The following is a 23849-nucleotide window of genomic DNA, read 5'->3' on the forward strand; positions in this document are numbered from 1 at the left end:
AAAAAAAAACCCTGTAACTCTTCTGACCCCTGAGTCACTCCCGTCTTTGACTGTCTCCTTGACAGAGAGGGTTTGAAAGTGCCCGTCGGGGGGTGGATCTGGGACAGACCTGAATTCCAAAGCAGGTCTTTCATGCGCGCCCCCCCGCCTGAACGCTGACACACACTGACCTTTACCTTTACTCTCCTCTCTCTCTCTCTCTCCCCCTCCCTCCCTCTCTTCTCCAAACAGCCCCAAGCCCATCTTTAAACTCTCCTAAAGCTTCCGGAAACCCTTTGTCATAAAGGATTTGTCTTGGTTCTGCTCTGCCATCAGAAGCCTTGATGTAATAAACCTCAAGTGGGCTTTTTTTTGGGCCTCAAACTTCAGTCCCTTTGGAATTTATGACAGAGAAGCTCTTTGGAGTGGGATAGTTCTTTTACTCCCCCCCTATGCAAGTCCCTGACTGTAGCGCTGCAGGGTAGTCAGATTCCAGCCAGCCATTCTGACAAGTCCCTTTAATGTTTATCTCACCACGGTGAAAACTCAGATGAGTAATAAGCAGTATGTTTTATTCCGAACTTTATGAACAATAACACCTTGCGTTATGGAGTGTGACTATGAAGTCTTACGTCAAGCTTATTCAGCCATTGTGTATGTATTTATAAGACATCGCAGCAGCATTCTGGGAACATCTCGATCACGGCCTTTCATCACAGTGACATTTCCATTTCTGTTAATTGTACGACTATTATTACACTAGAACTTATGAGGTGCTGGTACTTCACATATTGCAAATTGTCTTCAAAACCATGTTCGTATTTAAATGCCATGAAATGCTTCTCAGGTTTTGTCTTCTTCAAAGCGCCGTGCTTTAGATATTTGATCTTTAAAGCTTTGCATCTGAAATTGAGATTGTTCTGAGAACAATGTGTAATTAAGACATATAGCTAGGCTCAGTCCCTGCCATAGCACCTTTAGTGCTGTGGTCCCTTCTCTATCTGTTACAAAATGGAGGGCGGTCCACCCGCTCTTCTGCAAAAAAAAAAAAAAATTTAGAAATAAATCTTTCTCTTTGCAGTACACCTATAATGATTAATCGCCATGGAGACTATGCATTGCATTTCAACCTGGTTTGGCTAACAAGTTCTGTTTTGCAAAGGGACTGTGGCTAATAGCACTGAATGTTCTAATCAAAAAATAGCAAGGACCGAATCATCATGGTCTTTCAGGTGAGCAGTCTGATATCTTATTCCTGTACCGTAGCCACTAGTATCTTTGTGCTTATTATACCTCTGAAGGACGGACTGAAATCCAATCTTCAACCAAATGAAAAAAATGAAAATGGGATTTCTCCTGTGGGGATGGTTTTCATGGGAAGGATGTCGGCAGGTTGCCTTGAACAAATTTCCACCCAGGTTTCAATATCAGCTGATGGGATCACAACCCAGAGGTATTATACATGTATATTTCTGTATAGATACTCACACGCTAAGAGTAGCAATAAAAATTCAGAAAAACTATTTTGGCACCAGTATCCCACCACTAAATATTCATAAACTATCAATAAAGTTGCTTCAGAAATTTCAGTTTCATGCAATGAATCGACAAGTTGAAAAAAATGCGTCTTGTTTATTTTCAAGGCCCCTTATTTCTTTTTATTGGATGGATTTCGCTGTAATTGGCAGACTCAGGTCCCACAAGGTGGAGGGCAGGATAGCGCAGCTCAGGGTGGCTGACCTGTGAAAATACAAAATTACCCCGAATGACCTTCGCCGCCGGGGTCACGCAGGCGAAGCAGAGACCGCTCTCGCATTAGAGGGGTGCACACGCCCGGTGGCTGCATCAGCAACGACAGCATCGACGAAGGACTGGTCCGTGCTGTTCCAGGAGCGTAAGTCCAAAATAAAACTGTAACTAGTTTTAAGGCTTGCCAGCAACTGTTGCCCATTAAGTTGGCACTTATATAATGGCTATAAGAGAGAATTTTTTTTTTTAAACTGTTTTTTACTGATAATTGTCAGCAGTAATTGTTGATAATATGGAGACAGTCTCTTAAGGGATGAGGGTTGCTAGACCTTCCCATGTCAGGGTTTACCAGCAGCTTGTTGAGATACAAGGGGCAGCGCAGCAGAACCGTGATAGACAGGTTCATCCCGCACGGTGTTAGCATCACTGTGCAATCGCAGTTTCGGCCGATGTGACTCCAGATGCGTTTCCCGCCAAATCCGGCGAGTCTGCTATTTTTAGCACCAGCCGAGCAGCTCGCTGTTCGCCTTTAACTGAATACCAACGATGGATTTAATGTTTCTAGACAGCTATTTGCTGAAAATCATTTGTCGAAGGAAATATGGCTTTGAAAGCAATTTGTGCTGATAAGGATATAAATGTGGAGGCGTTTCCTCTGCTAATCTTTATTATTTATTTATTTTATTTATTTTTTGCACGTCTGTCCCTTAAATTTGGCACGGCTGTCTCAGTTGATTACATTTAATTAGCTGTACAGATACCTCTGCTTTTATCTTTTAATGAGCCCGGCACTCCCTCCCTCTGAAACACATTCATTTCACACATGAACAGTGGAACAGAGCAGACAGCCAGTTGAGATGTCAGATGTAGATCAGCGTGAAATGAACAGCCGGGGTAGAAAGCTGTTCAGCTGAGCTCTCTGAGAATGAGCAGCGAGACGCCAGTGTCGCATTCCCGCTGACAGGACCATCCCGGGGCCTAGCTTAGCACAGAAGGCTCTCTCCCAGGGTGGGGATCTGTGCTTATAATACCCCTTAAACCCCCTGTCCAGACTCAGTGTGATCATTAGAAAATGCCACAGCACTTACTGCCTGAGTGTCCAAAACGTACCCAGAGTACAAAAGAACACCAAGAAATAATAATGATGTAATAAGTGTTCTGGACCAATCACGTTAATGCTTTATTTCCCCCCTTGTAACGTTCTGCTGTTCCAGAGGCTGCAGCGGTGTCACCTGCATGCACCTGCAGCCTCAGGGCCGTGTGGAGGTGTCACCTGCATGCACCTGCAGCCTCAGGGCCGTGTGGCCGTGTGGCGGTGTGACCTGCAGCCTCAGGGCCGTGTGACCGTGTGGCGGTGTGACCTGCAGCCTCAGGACCGTGTGGCGGTGTGACCTGCTGCACCTGCAGCCTCAGGGCCGTGTGGAGGTGTCACCTGCATGCACCTGCAGCCTCAGGGCCGTGTGGAGGTGTCACCTGCATGCACCTGCAGCCTCAGGGCCGTGTGGCGGTGTCACCTGCATGCACCTGCAGCCTCAGGGCCGTGTGGAGGTGTCACCTGCATGCACCTGCAGCCTCAGGGCCGTGTGGAGGTGTCACCTGCATGCACCTGCAGCCTCAGGGCCGTGTGGCGGTGTGACCTGCATGCACCTGCAGCCTCAGGGCGGTGTGTCGGTGTGACCTGCATGCACCTGCAGCCTCAGGGCCGTGTGGAGGTGTCACCTGCATGCACCTGCAGCCTCAGGGCCGTGTGGCGGTGTCACCTGCATGCACCTGCAGCCTCAGGGCCGTGTGGCGGTATGTGGAGGGAACGGGACGCGGTGAGGCTGTGCTGTTCTCGCTCCTCTGTATGCAGCAGAGGTCAGGCCCTCAAACCGCACGAGCCGCCACTGCTCAGAGACCACTCAGAGAGACCGCTCAGAGAGACCGCTCAGAGAGACCGCTCAGAGAGACCATTCAGAGAGACCACAGAGAGACCACTCAGAGACCGCTCAGAGACCACTCAGAGAGACCGCTCAGAGAGACCATTCAGAGAGACCACAGAGAGACCACTCAGAGACCGCTCAGAGACCACTCAGAGAGACCGCTCAGAGAGACCACAGAGAGACCACTCAGAGACCGCTCAGGGACCGCTCAGAGAGACCACTCAGAGACCGCTCAGAGAGACCGCTCAGAGACCTCTCAGAGAGACCACAGAGAGACCACTCAGAGACCGCTCAGAGAGACCATTCAGAGACCGCTCAGAGAGACCATTCAGAGACCGCTCAGAGAGACCACTCAGAGAGACCGCTCAGAGAGACCGCTCAGAGAGACCGCTCAGAGAGACGCAATGGAGCTGTTCCAGGACATCCTGGTCCGTCGAAGTTTTGTAATTCAAGGCCACACACACACTCTCTCACACACACACACACACACACACACACACACACACACACACACTCTTTTCCCATGACTTTGTTTTCAGCCAGACGCCGTTCCCCAACGCCGTAAATGTCCGTGCGACAGAACTCTCTCGGACATGCTGGGCATTTGTGGAGCTGAGGGGGACCTTATTTCACGTAACACCGCACTTTCCTGGTTTGTTCCACATGTACATTCATAAAAGATTTGCAACTTTTCCATTTAAGATTAAGATCTCTCTGTCTCTGTTTTTCTTTCTTTCTCTCCATCACTCCATCCCTCCTCTACTTCCCCAGCTTTGGCACAGGTAATCACACTCTCTTCTTCTGCTTTGATGGAATGTTTTCACGTTTTTTTTCTGACTGATGTTCAGGCTTGCAGTTTGAAGGCCTCCAGATAAAGAACCCCCCCCCCCGCCCCTCCCGAATACATGGCTTGTTCACAATGGAACATTTTCTCATTGAGTATTTCCATTTACCAGTTAACTGCACTGCCAGGCATCTTCATTTCTCCTCTCCCACCCTGTGAGTTTTTTTTCTTTTCTTCTGCAAACTGCAGTAGAAATGCAGCCTTTTTGTGGATAAGAAGTTGTGCATTATGAGGAGCCATTCTTACATTAAGAGTGAGAGGGAAGTGGCTTTGCCTCTCTGGCAGGGTAAGGGCTGTGCTGTTTCTCTTCATTTGCTCTGTCCTCACAGACCCCTTCCTGGTAAATTGTCCTGATATTCTTTCTGAATGCTATTTGAAAAGCCTATAGTACATGCTGCAGAGATGAGGTAAAGTACAGTCAGTGATTTAGAGTAAATTCTCATAGCAGTATCGTGATGTTTAGCGTGTCCAGCAAATCATGGCTTCATTGTCCAGTTTAAAGTCCACCCCCCCCCCTCAACGACGGCGCTGCCGTCGTCGCTAGGCGCCCGTGGCCCTTGCCGTCGCGCGCCGCGATCCTTTGGTCTCCTCCTGTTTCAAGGTGAAAATGAATTGAAAAGCCTCCCTTTGGTGCGCTGCTGCCTGGCTCCCTGTGTGGGGGGGGGGGGTGTGGAGGAGGAATTTAAGCTCATTACTGAGAGCCGAGTTCTGCTTGCTATTATCTGTTAATGGGCCTCTGTAGTTCATTATAAAGGCCACAGGAGTTCAAATGGATGGGTTTTTGATACCGGTATTGTTATGCCAGCCTTCGAGATAAGGCCCGAATATTAATATGGGATGCCGTTTCCATGCCGCAGGGTTAAAACCGGATTGGGGTCCAATTAAGTGCCCCAGTTAATTTTCTTTGATAATTAATTAATTTCTCATGCAGTAAGGCTGTAAAAATAAGGACTAAAATTAAAATAAGGATTAAAAAGGGAAGGTCACGGATGCGGGGAAGGCAGCAGGCCTTTGTAACGAAGCTCAACTTCAGCCATGTTCCTCTGTGGCATTTGTGAGGGAGGTTGAGTCCTGTGGAAGAGCTGGCCTGCCCACTGTTTGCATGTGGGTTAGTAAGGAAGTGACGATTATATGAAGAGACTGTAATGTGTCTTATCAAAATGGGGGCTATCATGTTTTATGGGGGCTACTTTGTTCTGAGCTAATGTTGGTGTTCCGCTGGGAAAAAACGTTTCACTCTACCTAGTTTTTATGAAAGTGCGAGAGAGCATTTTTCACAAAGCACATTCTTTGTTCTCCGTACCTGTCTGTACAGAATGGAAGTGTGAAATTGATTTTGTTTTCAGTGTGTTCTGTTATTTGACTGTGACAGTACAACTGAGAAGCAGGTGTAGTATTAAAAAAAGACACTTTTATTAGACTGCTAATCGTCAAAATATAAAATTTATTTGAGCAACATTAACAGTTGTACAGGCAGCATAAATTTTTCTGCCACTCCGCTGTCTTGCTAAGTTATTCTTCCAGAACACAAAATGGGGGGGGAAAGCAGAATCATAATGTGATGTTCTGTGTCACCTGTCAGGGGAAGACACCGCAGTGAAAAGAGGAAGTTAAAGTGACTTCCTTTGTCCTTTTTTTTCTCCCCCTGAAGCAAACGGAATGGTGGAATTACAGGAGAATGTTCAGTGGAAGTATAGAGGCTGACAGATACCAGGCCTTTTTTTAAAATTCACAGAGAAGCCTGGTCTCCATTGTGTGGGAGGGCTGATCTGACAGTGTAGCATTCCGCTCTGTTTTTGAGAATGTCTGTGATGTCACTGCTGAGTCCTCTCTCTGATTCGCTCACCCCGGCATTGTTCTCAGGCATGCAGTGGTATGAAGCGGGGGGTGGGATTGGCTAAAGTATTCACACACCTTGTTTCCAGTTGGCAGCTAATTGAGAGGAAGCCACAAAAAATCTGCTGATACTGCGGCCCCCCAGGCAATTTAGTCTGACACCCCCGATCTAAACCGTGGACTCACACCTACGGACACTGCCATGCGCCACCGTGCCTCCTGAACTGTACCGCGTTCCCCGAAATTCATCACAGCCTAGAGTACCTGCAAATGAGTTTCCACTGAAAGAGACCAGCCGCCTGACCTTGCTACCCCCTGCACAGTTTAATTGAATGTTGCGAGTTTGAAAGAAAATTGAGCATTCCAAGCTTTAATTCAAAATTTGAGATGTTAGAAATTCAGACATTTCTTTGTATTATAAGTCATGTAAGTATAATTTCTAAGTATATAAACAAGGTGTCCCTCAACTGTAAAACCCAAAAACAAAAACCAGTGGCACGGAAGTGTAGGTGTGAGATTCAGGAGGGAAAAGCACCATGCTGATCTCAGTCGTGTTCACTTCTGTGAAGTGGTTGTGTTTGTGTTTTCTTTCAGAGCAAACATAATGGAATGGACTTTTTTAACAAAAACAGAAAAAAGAAAGAGACAGATTTCAATTAAACGTGACGGGGGAGGGGAGCAGGGGGTGGGGGTGTCGCTGTGCTGAGATAAGGCACAACTGCATAACATCAGGCGGTGCCCCCCCCCCCAACTGCTCCCTCCCCCAACTGCTCCCTCCCCCCCACAGTCCCCTTTAATCACACGAGCCCTGGCTGCTCTTTGTAATATGGATTCATACAGAGATGAGGAGAGTAAATGCAGAGTGTTCCTGCAGCGAGACTGAACCTCGAGATAAAGAATTCAGCATCTCCTACAGGGAGAAAATAATTCAACACTTCCTGCAGTGATAAAAAAATAAAAAATATTCAGAAATTCCTACAGAGAACTGGCCAGGAGAGAACTTCAAACTGCCAAGGAGAACAAACAGAGAGCTGCTGAAAAAAAAAAATGTTTTTGTTGTCTTTCATGCTGTAGCCCTGTAAATGTAAATTTTAAGAAATTCACATTATGAGACTGGTATTATAATGACTGTTTGTTGGATAGGCTACCAGGTTGAGTTCTACTCCAGTTCCAGAGAGGATGAGTGTTCTCACTGCTCACCCAGCTGAGAAATATCCCATAATCCTCTGCTTCATCCGCTGTTGTCACTGCTAATCTGTGCGGGCCTTGTGAGCTTGCACATCCACACGGTGATCGGATAAGGTAGGTGTTTATTTGGTTTAATGTCCTCATGAGCCAATTGAAGAAAGCGGTTGACTTACTTTTCCAAACCAGTTTCTGTTGCCTAATGTACTGAACACCTCCTGGAGTCTCCAAGAGTCACTTCTCATTGGTTGGTGATGGTCTGAATGCTACAGACTTGGATTGTATTATTTGACTGATTCTAATGAAGTTTCACATAGTTAGTCACACGTACTAGGTTGTGTAGTAGAAGCACACATTCTGGGCCCTTTCTGGAGTTGTGTAGTGATTTAGGAGCTCTGATGACTGGGAAGAACACTGGAGCAGAACTCGCTTTCAACGCGAATCGCTTTGAGTTTAACGTCTTGTAAATATATAGGATCTTTGTTTTGTGCAATGCAGTGTTTTACGCTCCCAGCTTTCCATAGATTTGTAGCCGCTGTTAACAGGAACGACAAATCTCCCCTACCCAGCTCATCCGCACTCTTCTCCTGCAGATTGCCTCTGTGCAAGCCGGTGGTCCTGAAAGACAAGCAGGTGCCTCGATTGCAAACTGGATTTGTTCACGTGTACCCCATGTAAAATATCCACTTTGTCTTTTGTTCGTTTTTACATGGTGGCTGCAGTCTGGCTTTTCTTTAGTTTTCTGTGAGAGAGAGCCCCCTTGTGGCATGCTGTGCTGTGTCTCCTGTTGCTTAAGTGGTGTTTTACCTGTTGGGTACGGTATAAGCGTATAAGGAAAAAAAAAATACTTTCGTTAACAGGAGTCGGTGAGTCTTTTTGAAGAGCGCCAAGTTTTTGATCGAAGATGAGGAGAGTTCCGGCAACGTGGATTTGGGTTGGATCCCAGTCCCATGTGAAAGATGGGAAGGAGGATGGACGGAGGGAGGGACGGACAGAGGGAGGGATGGATGGAGGGATGAAGCAGGGGTGGGGCCCACAGGCCAGGCCGTTCATCGCTCGGCTGACGCTCTATAGCGTTCGGGCGAAAGATGGATTGCGATGTCGGCGCTGCTCTTTGGCGGAAAACGAGTTTTTTAAAGCAGACGGATGAGTGAGGCGCTCGGGCGCTGGGTGTCTGGGGCCCGGCCCGCCGCGGAGCTCTTCCCCCCTGAGTGGGGCCCCGCTCAGCACCGCATTTATATCTGGGGCGTGGGGGGAGATGGTGTGACATCATTCTTCATGCAGGCTTATGGGGGCTGAGACACTCTGGGCAGCATCTCGCACAGGGTAGGTCAGTGTGGAACGCGTGCTGCTCGCAGTGGAACGCTGGGGGAATATCGCGGGCGTGTTCTCATCCCCGTGCTGCTCGCAGTGGAACGTTGTGCCTCCTCAAATTTCATCCACTGTCATCTCACTGGTGGTCATGACATCCCGGCAAAACAGGGATTTTACGTCTCGTATGAAACAGGCACTCGGGTTATCAGAACTACAGTTTTTCCATCTCTGCAATCACAGAGATGAAACAGAGAGAGAGGGAAAAAGAGAGCGTCTAAAAGGCGGATGCTGCTTTGGTTTGGTTATTCTAATCCTGATGAATGGCTTATCGTCGGCATCAACTGGTGACTAATGGACCGGTTAAATATAGCCAATGATTCAGTTCAGCCTTAATGACTAATGACTTACCAACGTCTGTGTTCCTGCTACTTTCTGCTCTTGAACCTGTCCTGGCACAGTTCTGTCCTGGCACAGTTCTGTCAGAGCAGAGTTCTGTCCTAGCAGAGTTCTGTCCTAACAGAGTTCTGTTCTTGCAGAGTTCTGTCAGAGCAAAGGCTATTTAGCTGACACAAGTTCTGCGGTGCATGGTAATGTCAGAGCACATATCCCTGCACCAGAAGGCCATAGGTTCAACACCCAGTTTGGCCACATCTACTGAAAAAGAACCTTCCTCTGTCTCTTGTCCCGCCAACCAGGAAATTTGTGTAAGCACGGGCGGTGAGGAAATGTGAGTGGAGTTTGCGGATGAAACCAGGCCTTTTATTAAAAGCACAGAATAAAACATACATTCTGAGAGGCCAGCCAATGAGGGCGTTCTGTTTTTCTCTCTCGATTTCGCCCTTAAGAGGAGAACCGCTGATTACAAGAGGTGCTACACTCAGTGTTTTCTTTTTTATGTTTTTGTATTTGTTTATTTACTGAACAGTATTATTCTGAGTGATCTGGAGAGCCACTCTGTCCTGATTCGAAAGTGCTGTTTATGTAGGACAGGAAATGACACAATCGCTTCAGTTTCAGTTTTAGTTCTAACGGCAGCAGCGATTCTGAAGGCTGTGTTTTACATCACCATGGCTAACATCAAACTGGATGCGAACAGCCATTTGTTTAACGTTTTTGTCAGAGTCTACAGAAAAATAAATCTGCATGTGCATGTGCAACAGCATTCTCCATTCATAAAGAAACCATCCACAGTCTGAGGATTGTTTCTGTAAGCAGCAGCCCTAGTGCTCCGTGCAGGTACCAGGTCCTGATGGTTGCATACAAAGCAAAGAGCCCTTCGCTGTAGCTTATTTTACGAGGTTGTTTCAGGGTGATATAAAAATGCAACAGACTGAGGATGAAGCTGACGCATATATCTCCTGCCAGTCAAAGGGTTGATCCATAATTCAAAGGTTTAAGACCTCACAAAATTGTATTTGTTTACCGACTGGCCTCTCGAGGGCAGAGTTCACTCTGTGCCTGACCTCTGTTCCTGCAATGGTGTGCGCATGCCCCACAGCCAATCGGACGGACGGCGTGCTATAACCTCCCCTGTCATTGGCCACATCGATTGCTCTGAGGTCCTGAGGTCCCCCTTGTATGAATTCCAAACATCTCTCACTTCCCATGTTTTTGTTTGAAGCTGTACAGGAGAAGTGCAGTTCTGGGTCAGACTCTCTCTGTTTAGTGTGTTTGGTGGTGCTAAGGTTTTCTGCTAAGGAGGCTTTACTGCTTGGGGCTCGACAGCTTTCCATTTAGCTTTGTGTTTTAGCCTTTGTGTCCCTGCGGTCAGCATAACAGAGAGATTTGTATCAAGGGTAACATGAAATTGTGAAAACCACCAACCAATTTAAACTCTGTGCTGCTATTTTTTTTTTGTTGTTGTTCAATATTGAAAAGCATTTTTTGAATGAAGTCTTGTTCCCAAATTTAGGCCTTTTCTTGTGAGAAGAAAAGAAAATTCAGCTTCCTGCTCTGTTGCAATTTCACCCTTGTTCAACAATAAATAAAGGAAGAAAATATCTGTCTAGCGATAATAACAGAGCTCTTTCCCTCTCCCACTGTCTGTATATATGTGACACACATATCTCGGTCAGGGTACCTTTTTTGTATAGGGTAAAAGCAGACTCTCTGGTGGGCTGTGCCAATTCTGGACAGGATGGAGCTGAACCCAGGGCATTTTGGAGGATAGATTGAACATCTCCTGGGGAGAGGCTGTTTCTCATCTCTGTGAGAACAAACTAGCGCCACTACGCTCCTTCAGAAGTCAGCAGGAATGACAGCAAGAGGACCTGCTTCAGAAGCCCTGCTTCAGAAGCCCTGCTTCAGAAGCCCTGAGAGAGTTCTGCGCCTTTACCTCCGAACGCTCAGACCATCAAACATACTGGACAGGAGGGAAAAATAGCGAAGTGGCATCGGTTTGTTGGCGATTAATCTTTGCCGCGTGTGTGGTGCAGTGACCTTTCCTCCTCTTGCTGGTGACGCAGTCTGTGTCCACAGAGCCCACTGAAAGCCTGAGTGGTTTTCGAAAAGGTTCTAGAACACGCGGAACACGGAGGAGCCCCTGATTGTCTGTTTCCGTGCCGACTCACCCGCAGCGCAGTTTGTGTGGAGGCTGATGGATGAGTAACGTCCTCCACCGTATTTAATGTGCCCCCCGGCGGACCGTAAACGTAACAGTTATCACTGACCGATTCCTCTGTTCAGCAAAACATGCTCTGTACATAAAAGCAGGTGGAGCGCGATGCGAAGCGTTTAGCGACACATCCCCCCCCCCCCCCCCGGCTTCATTAACGCCGCTCGGCCCAGCCAGTGTGAAGGGAACGTTAATGACTCGACGCAGCCGCCCGTGAGCCTAACACGGGCAGATTTATGAAATGTTAAACATCCCGTGTAAAGGTGCATTAAGGGCCCCGTGCGTTTGGAGAGGTGCACCTGTCCCCGGCGTTTAGCCGCTCCGGCGCTAATCGCGCACCTGCGCGCTAACCTTCCGCGGCACGCTAACGGGCTTCTCGCGCCGTTAATGGATCGCCCGGTAACCGCTCAGTTTCTCGCCTGATTAGCCGCTGCTGTAGGATTTGGAGGGAAAAAAGCTGTCATGTGACCAGGCTGGGGCTGGGCCTGGGCCTGGGGCTGGGGGGGGGACTGTAAAAGCAGGTAGGCCCTCAAAGGGGAAAAACACCTTCGGTGTTGTTCCTTGTGTTCTTTTTTTTTTTTTTTTTACCTGTTTCTTTTACCTGAGTATCAAAAGCACATCTCCGGGAGCTGGTAATGTGTCTGAATATTCACAGTAGTGCAGGAGCAAGAGAGGACACAAAAGAGGGCTGTTCAGGACAAAAACTCAAGCATAAACGGAAAAAAAAAAAACCTGTATTTTCTTAGCTGGCTGTGTGCATGTGTATGTACGTACGGGCATGGCTGTAAGTGTGTGTGTGTGTACGTACGGGCATGGCTGTAAGTGTGTGTGTACGTACGGGCATGGCTAAGTGTTGTGACGACGGATGGTGTAGTGGTGTGTTGTACGGGGCATGCTGTAAGTGTGTGTGTGTGTACGGCAGCTGTAGCGGGACGTACGGCATGGCTGTAAGTGTGTGTGTGTGTACGTGGCTGCTGTAATGTGTTGTGTACGTACGGCATTGCTGTAAGTGTGTTGTGTGTCGTATGACAGGGCATATGTTGTTACGTACGGGCATGGCTGTAAGTGTGTGTGTGTACGTACGGGCATGGCTGTAAGTGTGTGTGTGTGTACGTACGGGCATGGCTGTAAGTGTGTGTGTGTGTACGTACGGGCATGGCTGTAAGTGTGTGTGTGTGTACATACGGGCATGGCTGTAAGTGTGTGTGTGTGTCGTACGGGCATGGCTGTAGGTGTTGTTACTGATGCTGTAGTGTGTGTGTACATACGGGCATGGCTGTAAGTGTGTGTGTGTGTGCGTACGGCATGCTGTAAGTGTGTGTGTGTAATAGGGCTGGCGTAAGTGTGTGGTGTACATAGGTGGCTGTAAGTGTGTTTGCGTATTGTGTAGGTTGTCTGTGCACACTGACTCAGGCAGAGAATCCTCTGGTTCAGAAGCGGGAGGATGACACAGGCCCATCATGGTGAAAGTGTGAGGAGCTGGAGTCGGCAGACATGGCTGGGATAGATAAGACTCCCTCCTGTCACAGAGTCTCTTTACAAACCTCACATGAGATGATTCAGGACTGAAGGAGAGCGGCAGACTGAAGGACCCTAAATCCTATGAAACTCAAGGATGGTTTATACTGCTCCTGCTGTTCAGGGTTGTTTATTCCACTGTGCCTGTGAGTGATGTCCTCTAGGGGGTTACTGGGTGGCTCATCCTGCTAAAGCACTGCTCTAGGTTATGGTATGGGCCCCGCAGTCTGGCGGTCTATTGGCTAGTTTTAGGATAGTGAAGCTGAATGATTATTTTTTATTGGAAGCTTCTTTTTAATGTACATGTATTACTGACCTATATGGTCGTGGACACTTCAGAATGTGCCACTGAAGTGTACAATTCAGCATCACATTCGCGACAGCTGTTTACCGTGGTATAGTGATGTCATAATATCCCTTTTACATTATAGTGATGTCATAATATCCCGTTTACATTGCAGAATCATTGTTCTTTTTCTCAAGGATTTCTCAATCAAGGTTCTGCAGCTTTTCCTCCTGAGGCATACCAAGCCGTAATTACTGGGATTAGTCTGTAAGCGGTGCTGCCGGGCCTCCCTTTGATAATTAGTTTTGCTTTGCTGCTGGATTTCAATTAAAATTGTTATGGATTCGCTTGTTTAAAACTTTACTGTGTCCCGTGCAGCACTGGGTAGGATGCTAAAGCCATCAGAGTCTGTGTGTGTGTGTGTGTGTGTGTGTGTGTGTCGTATGAGGGAGCTGAATGTCATTCTCTCACTGGTTAGAGCTGAGAGCCTGATCTTTTCCACAGCGTCCTGACGTTACTGAAAGGGACAGTTGTGCACCTGAGAATGCTTCAAAGCCCGGCGCAGTGCCAGCCTGTTTCAGTGCTCTGGTGTAATCTGGAGGATTGACCTCCGTGTGCCCCACAGGATTATCCACTGTGGTTTTCCAAGTCACAGATCGTGTGTGTGTGTGTGTGTGTGTGTGTGTGTGTGTGTGTGTGTGAGTGTGTGTGCATGGTGTGTGCGTGGTGTTGTGTGGTGTGGTGTGTGCGTGTAGGGGTGTGCTGCGGATGGCGTGTGTGCTCGTGCGTTCGTGGCGTAGGCAGTGTGCGTGGCGTGTGCGTGCGCGACGCGGCAGGAGGTGAGGAGTGTGCGCTGTCGTGAGCGTGCGTCGAGTGCTTGCAATTCGGCGTGTGCGTACGGTGGTGGCTGTCTTCGTGGTCTGTGTCGTCGGTGTACATGGAGAGGGCTTGCGTTCTGCAGTCTTCTCTCTCCTCTCTAAGCAGCAGGTGTGAGCGAGTGACGGCCCAAACAGACGAGCAGGAGGAGAGAGTCACATTCTGGGCGGCGTGAGTCATTTCACACCTCAGCTCGCCCGTCACGAGGGAGAGACTGTCTACCGCAACGCTCCTCCTGCTCCCACTCCTCCGACACCGAGATTTAGTCCACCTTCAGCCTGAGTTTCTGCACTGGTGCAGATTTAGTCCACCTTCAGCCTGAGTTTCTGCACTGGTGCAGATTTAGTCCACCTTCAGCCTGAGTTTCTGCACTGGTGCAGATTTAGTCCACCTTCAGCCTGAGTTTCTGCACTGGTGCAGATTTAGTCCACCTTCAGCCTGAGTTTCTGCACTGGTGCAGATTTAATCCTCACAGTCCATATATTTACAGTATATTGCGGTGTATTCAGTTTGTACTGGGGAGAATGGGAGTATCTGGAGTGTCTGAATAACCTGTGGTGCAGTTCACAGGCTTAACAGAGACATACACGGCGTGTTTTCTGCTGACACACACAGGGCCTAATAGCCTGTTCATTTGCACCGGTCAGCTGCAGGAGAGAGAGAGCGATCCCTTTCCTAAGCTGAAGTGATTGGACAGCGCGGATTGCACACAGCGTCTTAATCTGAACCCGCTATTTATCGGGCCAGCAGCGCTCAGCGAAAGTCAGCGAGCGCGAGCGCGTTTCTGTCCCGAACAACCGCGCGGGCGTGAAATCATCCGGCCGCCTCGTCCCGCGTCTCCGTTATCTCAGCAAATAGCTTCTCGTTCGGCCGCGCGCTCCTCCTCCTCCTCCTCCTCCTCCTCCTCCTCTGTCGCTCCGGCAGAGTGGAAGAAGCCGCTCGGAGACGCCGCCGCTGGCGCTAATGGAAAAGCTAGCGGGTTCGCGGGTTCGCGGGTTAATTAGGAGACTGTCGTCTTTAGCGGCGTGTGACAGAGAGAGCGGCGGGAAAACTGTAAACAGCGAGGCGAAGCCGGTCGCCCCCAAGAAGAGGCTCCACCCCCCGACCTTGCGAGAGAGAGGAGGGAGGACATTTTGGAAGGAGGTCAAAGAGTTTTCTGGGAAAGAAGGGAAGGGAAGAGAAGGGGAGGGGAGGGGCTGGAGACATTTATATGTGGCTTCGACTGGCTTCTTCCTGAAAGTTAAACCAAGGGTGTCCTGGCCTGAATTACATGAAGAGGGTGATGTAGAGGACGGTGGGCTGATATCAGTGTGTGTAGAATGAGCATGCCTGTCAGGGTGAGGGTTGTGAAATAGCATACACATCAGAACCTGTTTTGTTGAGCACGCACACACACACACACACACACACACACACACAACGCTCGCACCCGTTGTCGTGGGTGACAGCAGAACGCTGGGATGCGTGAAACAGGAAGCACGGGCTCATTGCGGTGATGCGGGCGGGCAGGCGAGGCGGGCGTGCAGGCGGGCGAGGCGGACGGGCAGGCAGGCGATGCGGGCGTGCAGGCAGGCGAGGCGGGCGTGCAGGCAGGTGATGCGGGCGTGCAGGCGGGCGAGGCGGACGGGCAGGCAGGCGAGGCGGGCGTGCAGGCGAGGCGGGCGTGCAGGCAGGTGATGCGGGCGGGCAGGCAGGTGATGCGGGCGGCAGGCAGGTGATGCGGGCGGGCAGGCAGGTGATGCGGGCGTGCAGGCGGGCGAGGCGGGCGTGCAGGTGGGCGAGGCGGGCGAGGCGGGCGGGCAGGCGGGCGAGGCGGGCAGGCGGGCGAGGCGGGCGTGCAGGCGGGCGAGGCGGGCGGGCAGGCAGGCGAGGCGGGCGTGCAGGCGGGCGAGGCGGGCGTGCAGGCGGGCGAGGCGGGCGTGCAGGCGGGCGAGGCGGGCGTGCAGGCGGGCGAGGCGGACGGGCGAGGCTCGGATTCTGACAGGATCATCAAGCCCAGCGCTCTGCCCCACTCCCTTTCTCCGCAAAATTAATTAGAGGAGCGTAATTGGAAAACTGGAATCGAACATGCCTTTAATTACTCTCAGGTCCCTCAGAGCTGCAGAGGCCAGCCCGTAAGCTCCGCTCTCTGTCTTTGTACTTAAATTACACGTTTCACAAGTCAGTCAGCCAGCTCCAGCCGACTCCAGCCACACAGCGGAGGTACAGGGAAAACAACTCGATATTTCCCGCTGTTTTGTTGTGCGTTTTGTCTGGCTCACCGCTGCTCAGACCACCGCTCTACACTGCTGCTCTCAGAAACACGCGCTGGGAATCCCTGAGTCCTGCGTATGGTTTTGCCGTTTGTCTTGATTAGTTTGTGTGACAGTGATTGACAGCGTGTTGTAGCTCCTCCCGGTGTGATATTTATTAAGCTCCCTTCTCCCAGCACCAACCAACAGCCCATTTTCATCCCTAAATCCGTAATGAAGAGGTGACATGCAGCAAATAGACAGTGAAGGAGAATAAAATCTTATCCTTTCAGCTGTTAATCATACTGATCGGCCTTGTTTTACATGCTCAATTTTACATAATTATCTCTAATTGTGTAGCGTTTCCTCAGGAGTCTTTGTGTGCTTTGCATTAATTTAAATTCACACAAATAGTCTCTGTGTTGTAATTACCAGTGTTTAATGTGACATGCAGAAAGGTAATGCACCTCATTAGATGCAATCAATTAAAAATGGAGGCAGCAGCAGGTGCTGTGTTTTTCTTCAAATCGGCACACTTGGTAATCATACAAACAATCCAAAAAACAGGCAATTTGCAGTTTAATTAGGAGCCAAAGAACCTGACCAGAACTGATCCACTGGGTCCTGACCTCATAACCTGGGGCTGTAGCCTCTGTGTTGGAGAGGACAGGTTTCTGTGGTTTAAATCTGGCCACTGGGTCTCACTGCGATAAGCTGAGTAGTGGGGAGGCGCATGGAACATAACCGCCAAGTTTCAAAGGCTGAGAAGCAAATTAAACTGCAACGGCGTTTTCAATGTCTCTGACATCTGGATGACCATGACAAGATGGAGGCCAGGTTTTCGTGACTAACTGTGATTGAGACACGGTTTTGGAGGGAATAAAAAAAAAACTGGGAAACAGCGAGACGAAATCGAAGGAAAAAGTGGGTCAGGATGTAATTGACATTTACAGGAGCTGGAGGAGTGCAAATTTAATCACAATCCCTTTGTGACATTTTCATCTGAATGCATTTACTTTCAGCTGAAAAGATATTATAAACCATCATGAATGGGGAAAGACAGCCTGGAGTTCTTTAAAAAAGAAAGAAAAAAAGATACACTAAAGCTGCACGTGGACCTATGGTGCCTCCTAGTGGTTTTATTACACATATCGTCCTGTGACCAAACAGGACCTTCACTTCAGGTGAAATCTCATTCATATGACCTTAGTGAAATGAAGTGGCTAAGGCTATTATGTGACACGTTATTTTAGGATGACAAAAGTTTTGGATAAAAGGTCGTGCCCTTCATATCAGTGGTTTAAAGTGTTTATCAGTGGCTGTTTGTCCTTAAATTGGTTTGAAAGATATGTGAAAATGTGATGCGCCCCCTTTATCACCCTCTGCACTGCAAGAGTGAGTGTACATTATAAAAGTGTGCGTTTCATTTCTCCATTTAAACGCACAGTGTGTTAAACGTATATATTTAAATGGAGTGGACGAGGTCACTAAATTTATTTGCGATGTGGACGTGGGACTTCCCTGCTCTGGATTTCGCCTGGCCATTAAACCGAACCCCTCCCGCCTCTCTCCTCCCTGCTCGTCTTCATTTCAGGTACGGCGACATGGTCCCCAAAACCATCGTGGGGAAGATTTTTGGGTCGATCTGCTCCCTGAGTGGGGTGCTGGTGATCGCCCTGCCCGTGCCCGTCATCGTGTCCAACTTCAGCCGGATCTACCACCAGAGCCAGCGGGCGGAGAAGCGCCGCGCGCAGAAGGTACTGTTCGGCCCGATTCAGTTCAGCACAACTTTATTAGTCTCGCGCTTTTTACAGACACACTGGCGTGACTGACAGCCTGAGGACCTCAGCACATGCTTTAAACATGCTATAAATATGCTATAAACATGCTATAAACGCACTATAAACACGTTTTAAACATGCTTTAAAAATGTTATAAACACGCTTTAAAGGAGTGACCACACTTGCTTGTGACCTTGCCAATGCTCCGTAAAAATGACACTGTGATACAATTAAAATCAAACGTTGCTCTATAATTGCTAAGGAGGTCTGAAATGTTCTTCTTCTGTCCCCAGTTTTAAGAGTGGCCATTGTTAAGTCTTTAACATGGAGACGGTGTGCATTGTTCTTGCTCCAGCGTTTCTCTACGTAAAGATTTTGGTTCTGTCAAACGAAGGTGCACTCCACTGGTAGTTGGTCAGAGCTGGGCGGGGGGGGGTTGTGATCCCGTCCAGGCTGCAGAAGGGATTGGAGCCCAGTTCACCCCCCGCCCCCCCCACCCTCCGACGCGGACCAGGGGGAGCTAAACGCAGCGTGTGTTTGTCCAAACAGATAACCAGGCTCGCTAGAATTCACGCGTCGAAGAGCGGCGGTGCTAACGCCTATTTGCAGTACAAACGCAACGGGCTCCTGAGCGCCGCCCTGGAGCAGGTAACCGGGCGGGGCCCAGGGACGGGGCCCGGCTCTCGGGCGGGTCGCTGCATGCGCCCGGCTCGGGTTCGGCTTGAGGCCGGGGGGAACGCAGAGCTGCCCCATGCTAGTGCTTTACGTGGTGTCCTCCTCTCGATCCGTCCCGCTACCGACCTCTGCCTCCCTTCTCATCGCTTTCACACTTTCTGTCCTCCCTCTTTCTTTCTTTCGCCCTCGCTCTATCTCTCCGTCTCCCTTTACGCTTGACTCTGCCTGTCATTGCCTCCCTCTCCTCTCCTCTCCTCTGCTCTCTCTCTCACTGCTCACGCCCAGACTCTACCGCTGCACCCGGGAAGGCGAGGAGACTGTTATGGAAAAGGGATCCATTTTGTCTGCACGTGGCTTGGTTTGCAGTGGGGAGGGGCACTGCCTCTACGTCCCACCCCCATCTTCTTTCTTTCAGTCGACCGGTCCTCCTGCGGCACCATCATCTCTCCTCTCTGTTCTCTCTCTCGCATCTGTATTAACGTGCATTTTTTAACCGAAGCTCCGCCCCCCGTCTCTCTCCTCATTGGCCCATATCTGACAGCATCGTGGCTCTCATCACATGGAGGAATGGCGCCGAACCCGGCAGCATGTCCGCAGTCTGCGGTGGCGGGGTCATGGGGTCATGGGGTCGCAGGGTCGCGACGCGGCGCAGTTTCACACAGTGGGGGTTGGGTCAAGCCTAGCAGTGCCACGCACGGCTCTGCAGGAGAGCTGGGCTGACCTTTCCCCCCGGCTGTGATTGGCTGCGCGGTGTGGAGTCCGGCCCTAGGCGGCGCTGGTGTGGGGCGGGGGCAGCGGCTCTCATGGTTTAAATCACGCGTCCGTGAGGCTATCCCAGCTGCATGCTCACATGCGGGAGGAAATTCTAAATAAATAAATCAATCGGTAAATAAATAAGACGCCTTTTTTCGAGGTGCTGTATTGCGTTCCTATTGGACGGAGCCCCTGCGGCTCGTGAGGGCGGAGTTTGAACCATGAGTCGTCTGTCACGGACAGCAGGCGTCCGGGGCGGCAGGGCCAACCCATAACGTTCCCGTAACGTTCCCGCGACGTTGAGGGGACGCTGTGCAGACGCTCCCTCCTGCTCCGGCACGGCTGGGCCCTTTTCCCCGTTTGAGGTTTCCCGGGTAACGCCCTCGTCTTCTCTCTGCCCCAAAGGCCTCCAAGGAAGCGGGACAGGCCCAGGTGTCCAAGACCAGCCCCACCTTCCTGACTCAGCACCATCACCTGCTGCACTGCCTGGAGAAGACCACAGTAAGACTGCGCACGTGTGTGTGTGTGTGTGTGCGTGCGTGCGTGCGTGCGTGCGTGCGTGCGTGCGCGAGTGTGTGTGTGTGTGTATGACACCTATCTGAGCCGGTGCTCTTTGTCTCTCTCCGTTTCGGCTGCTCCCACAATGCACCTGTCTGTAAGCGTTGAGGGTCAGCCAAGGACACGTTGACCCTCTGTATCTCTCTCTCTCTCCCCCCTCTCAGAACCATGAGTTTGTGGATGAGAAGGCGTACGAGGCCGGCTGTATGGAGGTGTCACTGGTGAATAAGCTGGGCTCCCGCTCCTCCTCCCTGAGCTCCTCCCAGCACGGCCTCTCCTCCTGCTGCTCCCGCCGAAACAGGAAGAACAACCTCCACCTGCCCAACTCCATCGCCTCCGGTCGCCATGGCAGCCTGCAGGAGCTCAGCACCATCCAGATCCAGGAGAGGTCACTGCCCAACAGGTACATCACACACACACACACACCCTCACACGCACGCATGTACGCACGCTCACATACCCTCATATACTACCGCACACACACATGCAGAAGCTCATGCACACACACGTACACACACTCAGGCTCATGCACAAGTGCACCAAGGACACCTTGCCAGTGTATGGTCTCTCTCTCCCTCTCTCCCTCTCTCCCTCTCTCTCTCTCTCTCCCTCAGCAGGGCCAGTCTGAATGCAAAGCTGGAGGAGACCATGCCGCTGAACTGCGCTCAGCCCTACCTGACGGCGGCCGTCATCACCGCGCCGACCCCGCCCTTGACCACGCCCGAAGGTGACGAGTCCACCAGCTCCGCCGACTACTCACAGAGCAACATCATCAGAGTGTCAGCGCTATAGACCCGCCCCCTCCTGGGTGACGGACAGCAGTGCAGGACCGGATTTTATTTTCCTACACTGTGTGAAACTCTGGCCACAGTGACACTGATGCAATTGATCTCCCACCCCCCCCCCCATCAGCAGGGGGCAGTGTCTGGTGAGCACCACCAGACTCACCTCACTGGATCTTACAATCTTACAGAGGAGTTCTTTTTAAAATATCACGTGTCATTCAGTGTCTTTTGTCTTTTTTCTTTGTGGAACAATGGCCAGTTTCGTTAAAGGCAAAGACTTTAACATGGACTCAAGGTGAAAAACTATCATGCATGACCAAAGGGAACAGTCTACCTGCAGCACACATCGACTTTTACGGACTCCTGCAGACCCAACTTCCTCCTCGACATCGCCAGCATGAGCAATAAGCATCTGTCACTGTCTCATCCATCCCTAAAAACTGGTCATGTGATCACTTGCTCAGACGCTGGTCCTTAATTCTACGCTGAGGTGACCAGTACAAGTGATGCATTGATTCAGTTAGTTTCCTGTTGTGCAGTCATTATGGATGACTTAACATCCTGTCCTTTTCACTCCAAGGCATTTTAATTTTACCCATTGCTGCAAGCAGGCGACTCAAATGAGATCTCCTGATCGCTGATACACTTCACATTGGCACTGTAGGCTCGGCTGAACCCTTTCACGGTGGGAAAGCAGACATTTTGTCAAATTTGTGTTAATAAGCACACCTTTTGAAGCGTGGATAATCTTTTAAAAGCAAGGTGAGCTGACGTCAGAGCACCCAAATCACAGTGCCGGGCTGTAATTGAATTTTTAAACCCGTGAAATAGAATTCCTGTTTGTGAAACGTGAGAACTGTAGAAGAAGCCGCGTTTGCTTCTATTGATTGGCTCTGATTAGTTGCTGTAAAGAAGGAAAATCATACTGGCTTGCACAAACGTGCAAGGAAAAGGCCAATGTGCAGCTCCTGGAGACATCGTACTCTTCACAGCGAGAGCTGAGCTGCTCCGTTAGTAATATGCAGCTTCTGTTTAATGAGGCAGCATCAAGCAGCTAAACGATTTAGTCTCCAACTGGGGTTAGTGTGGGATAACAATATCAAGTTTGGGATTTGTGGGAACGTGAATAAATCACATTAATGTTAAATACTATTTTTTTCATTGCGAAAGAGGAAAATTAGAGAATTCACGCACGCTGTCATCCCCCCGCTTTGCGCTGCACTGTGCAAATCGATCCAGAGCTTTTACCTCACCCCAAATTCAGAGCGGTCGACGGGCCATCACGCCCCTTTCCCATGATCCTCCTCACCTGGGCCTGTAGGGGAACGAGCACATTCGTACCACTGCCTGATTGGACGTATGCGATGTCTTTGTACACTTTTTATTTACATTGACAAAAGCAGACATATTTTTTACAAAAACAAAAAGCCAAAAAAAAAAAAAAAGACAGATGGTCCTGTGTTGGTGTTGGAATTTTACCCTTTTTATTTTAATTTTCAGTTGTTGAAAAAAAGGAACTCGGTCACTGTTTTGTGAACTAGTGCTGTGAATTGTTCTCCTGTATTGTCAATACTGATCTCAGTTTGTGGCTTTTTAAAAAATAATTTCAACTGCTGTTTCTAGAATCTTCTTTGGGTTTTGCGGTCTAATCAAAAAAAAAAAATTTTTTTATCGATTCAGTATTTTCTTTCCTATCAATTTAAGGTTGAATATTTGCATGCAGCCATTGAAGAATTTGGATTCATTGTGCTAGAGAAGGTCTTTCAGTTTGTCTGTGGCGATTCAAGACTCCAGTCAGATATGTTTAATGCACATGAGATTATGTACATTTTAAAAAATACGACTATTATTAATTATTGCTTTAAATTTGTTACAACTTGTGCTGTGGACAAAAAAACGTAAGATATTGATAAGTCAGAAAGACAAAAATACAGTCCAGCGCAGCATCTATGAATAAATGAATAATGGATTCATTGTTCTAATAAAATACTGGGGAAAATGCTAAGAATCATGTGTTCATTTGAGCTGAATGAAGGATTATCTTATAATAGCCCGACAGCATAGAATCAACACAAAACACTCCTGACATCTCTCTTCTCCTACAAATGCTATTCAAGGTTAATTCAATTTACCACAAACTGTAATAATAAAATGGTTTTTGTTGTCTTAGGTGAACAGTGACAAGATTTGATGTTTTTTTTTTTTATTTCAATGTGAAATTTTTTAAACCTGTTGCAACTGGTCGTCATTTGTGTCCGTTTCTTCATGAGACTGCATATTCCACAGTAACATCTGTTGAATGGTTTTCTGGTGATCAATGTCAACTCATTTACAATACCAGAAATCAGATCCAGATTAACTATTTTCCTATAATTAATCACCGAAATAAGCAAAACAGGGTTATCTTATTTTTGCGACGAACCATTATGAATATATATGTTTAATTTGTTCTGATTGCCCACAATGCTTTTATGGTTTATCACACACCATGAATGTGATTGTATGCCTTTTAATGCACGTACCAAAAAGTCAAACTCCATGGCATGCCTGGTTGGTGCTTTTTAAAGCAACACCAATGTTTGATGCGTAGCTGAAAGCACATGCTATACAAACTGCATTGTTGATGATTTGGATAACCCATTCTGGAAAAGAAAAAAAAATGCATATTAGTTTCCTGCAATGTATTTTGGGTATTTATCTCACAACCGTGAATGAGACCTATGTTATTTTATGTGCATACCAATAAGTGATATCACACAGTATGTTTATTTGGTTGTTTGCTTAATAAGCAATATTATGAGGATTTCTGCAGAATAAGGATGTTCTCTGTTAAACCAGTTTATTTAGTTTTCAAATATTCATACTTAATATAAATTAAAGCTATTTACTTTTGAACTAATCATGTTTTATACTGTTACATCTATGACTGTATGAAAATACACA

General features: G+C 48.7%; 2 protein-coding genes across 9 annotated transcripts in view; one reads left to right on the forward strand and one right to left on the reverse strand.

The window, feature by feature from the left end:
- The window catches only part of LOC135245911 (potassium voltage-gated channel subfamily D member 2-like), a 64364-nt gene extending 41459 nt beyond the window's left edge, over nt 1-22905 (forward strand). Inside the window, exons 3-7 of one of the 3 annotated variants that reach the window (XM_064319295.1) lie at nt 17949-18111; nt 18685-18783; nt 19969-20064; nt 20286-20524; nt 20739-22905. In XM_064319295.1, the coding sequence (XP_064175365.1) occupies nt 17949-18111; nt 18685-18783; nt 19969-20064; nt 20286-20524; nt 20739-20913 (772 nt within the window). In that variant the 3' untranslated portion in view covers nt 20914-22905. Of the gene's footprint in view, nt 1-17948; nt 18112-18684; nt 18784-19968; nt 20065-20285; nt 20525-20735 lie in introns of all 3 variants that reach the window. The other 2 variants (XM_064319293.1, XM_064319296.1) reach the window with 2 other exon arrangements.
- Nucleotides 1-23849, reverse strand: part of LOC135245909 (glutamate receptor-interacting protein 1-like) — a 402070-nt gene that overhangs the window by 266388 nt on the left and 111833 nt on the right. The gene's annotated exons all lie outside the window — the stretch shown is intronic.

Source organism: Anguilla rostrata, chromosome 19 (genome assembly GCF_018555375.3).
Source record: "Anguilla rostrata isolate EN2019 chromosome 19, ASM1855537v3, whole genome shotgun sequence".
Taxonomy (NCBI): domain Eukaryota; kingdom Metazoa; phylum Chordata; class Actinopteri; order Anguilliformes; family Anguillidae; genus Anguilla; species Anguilla rostrata.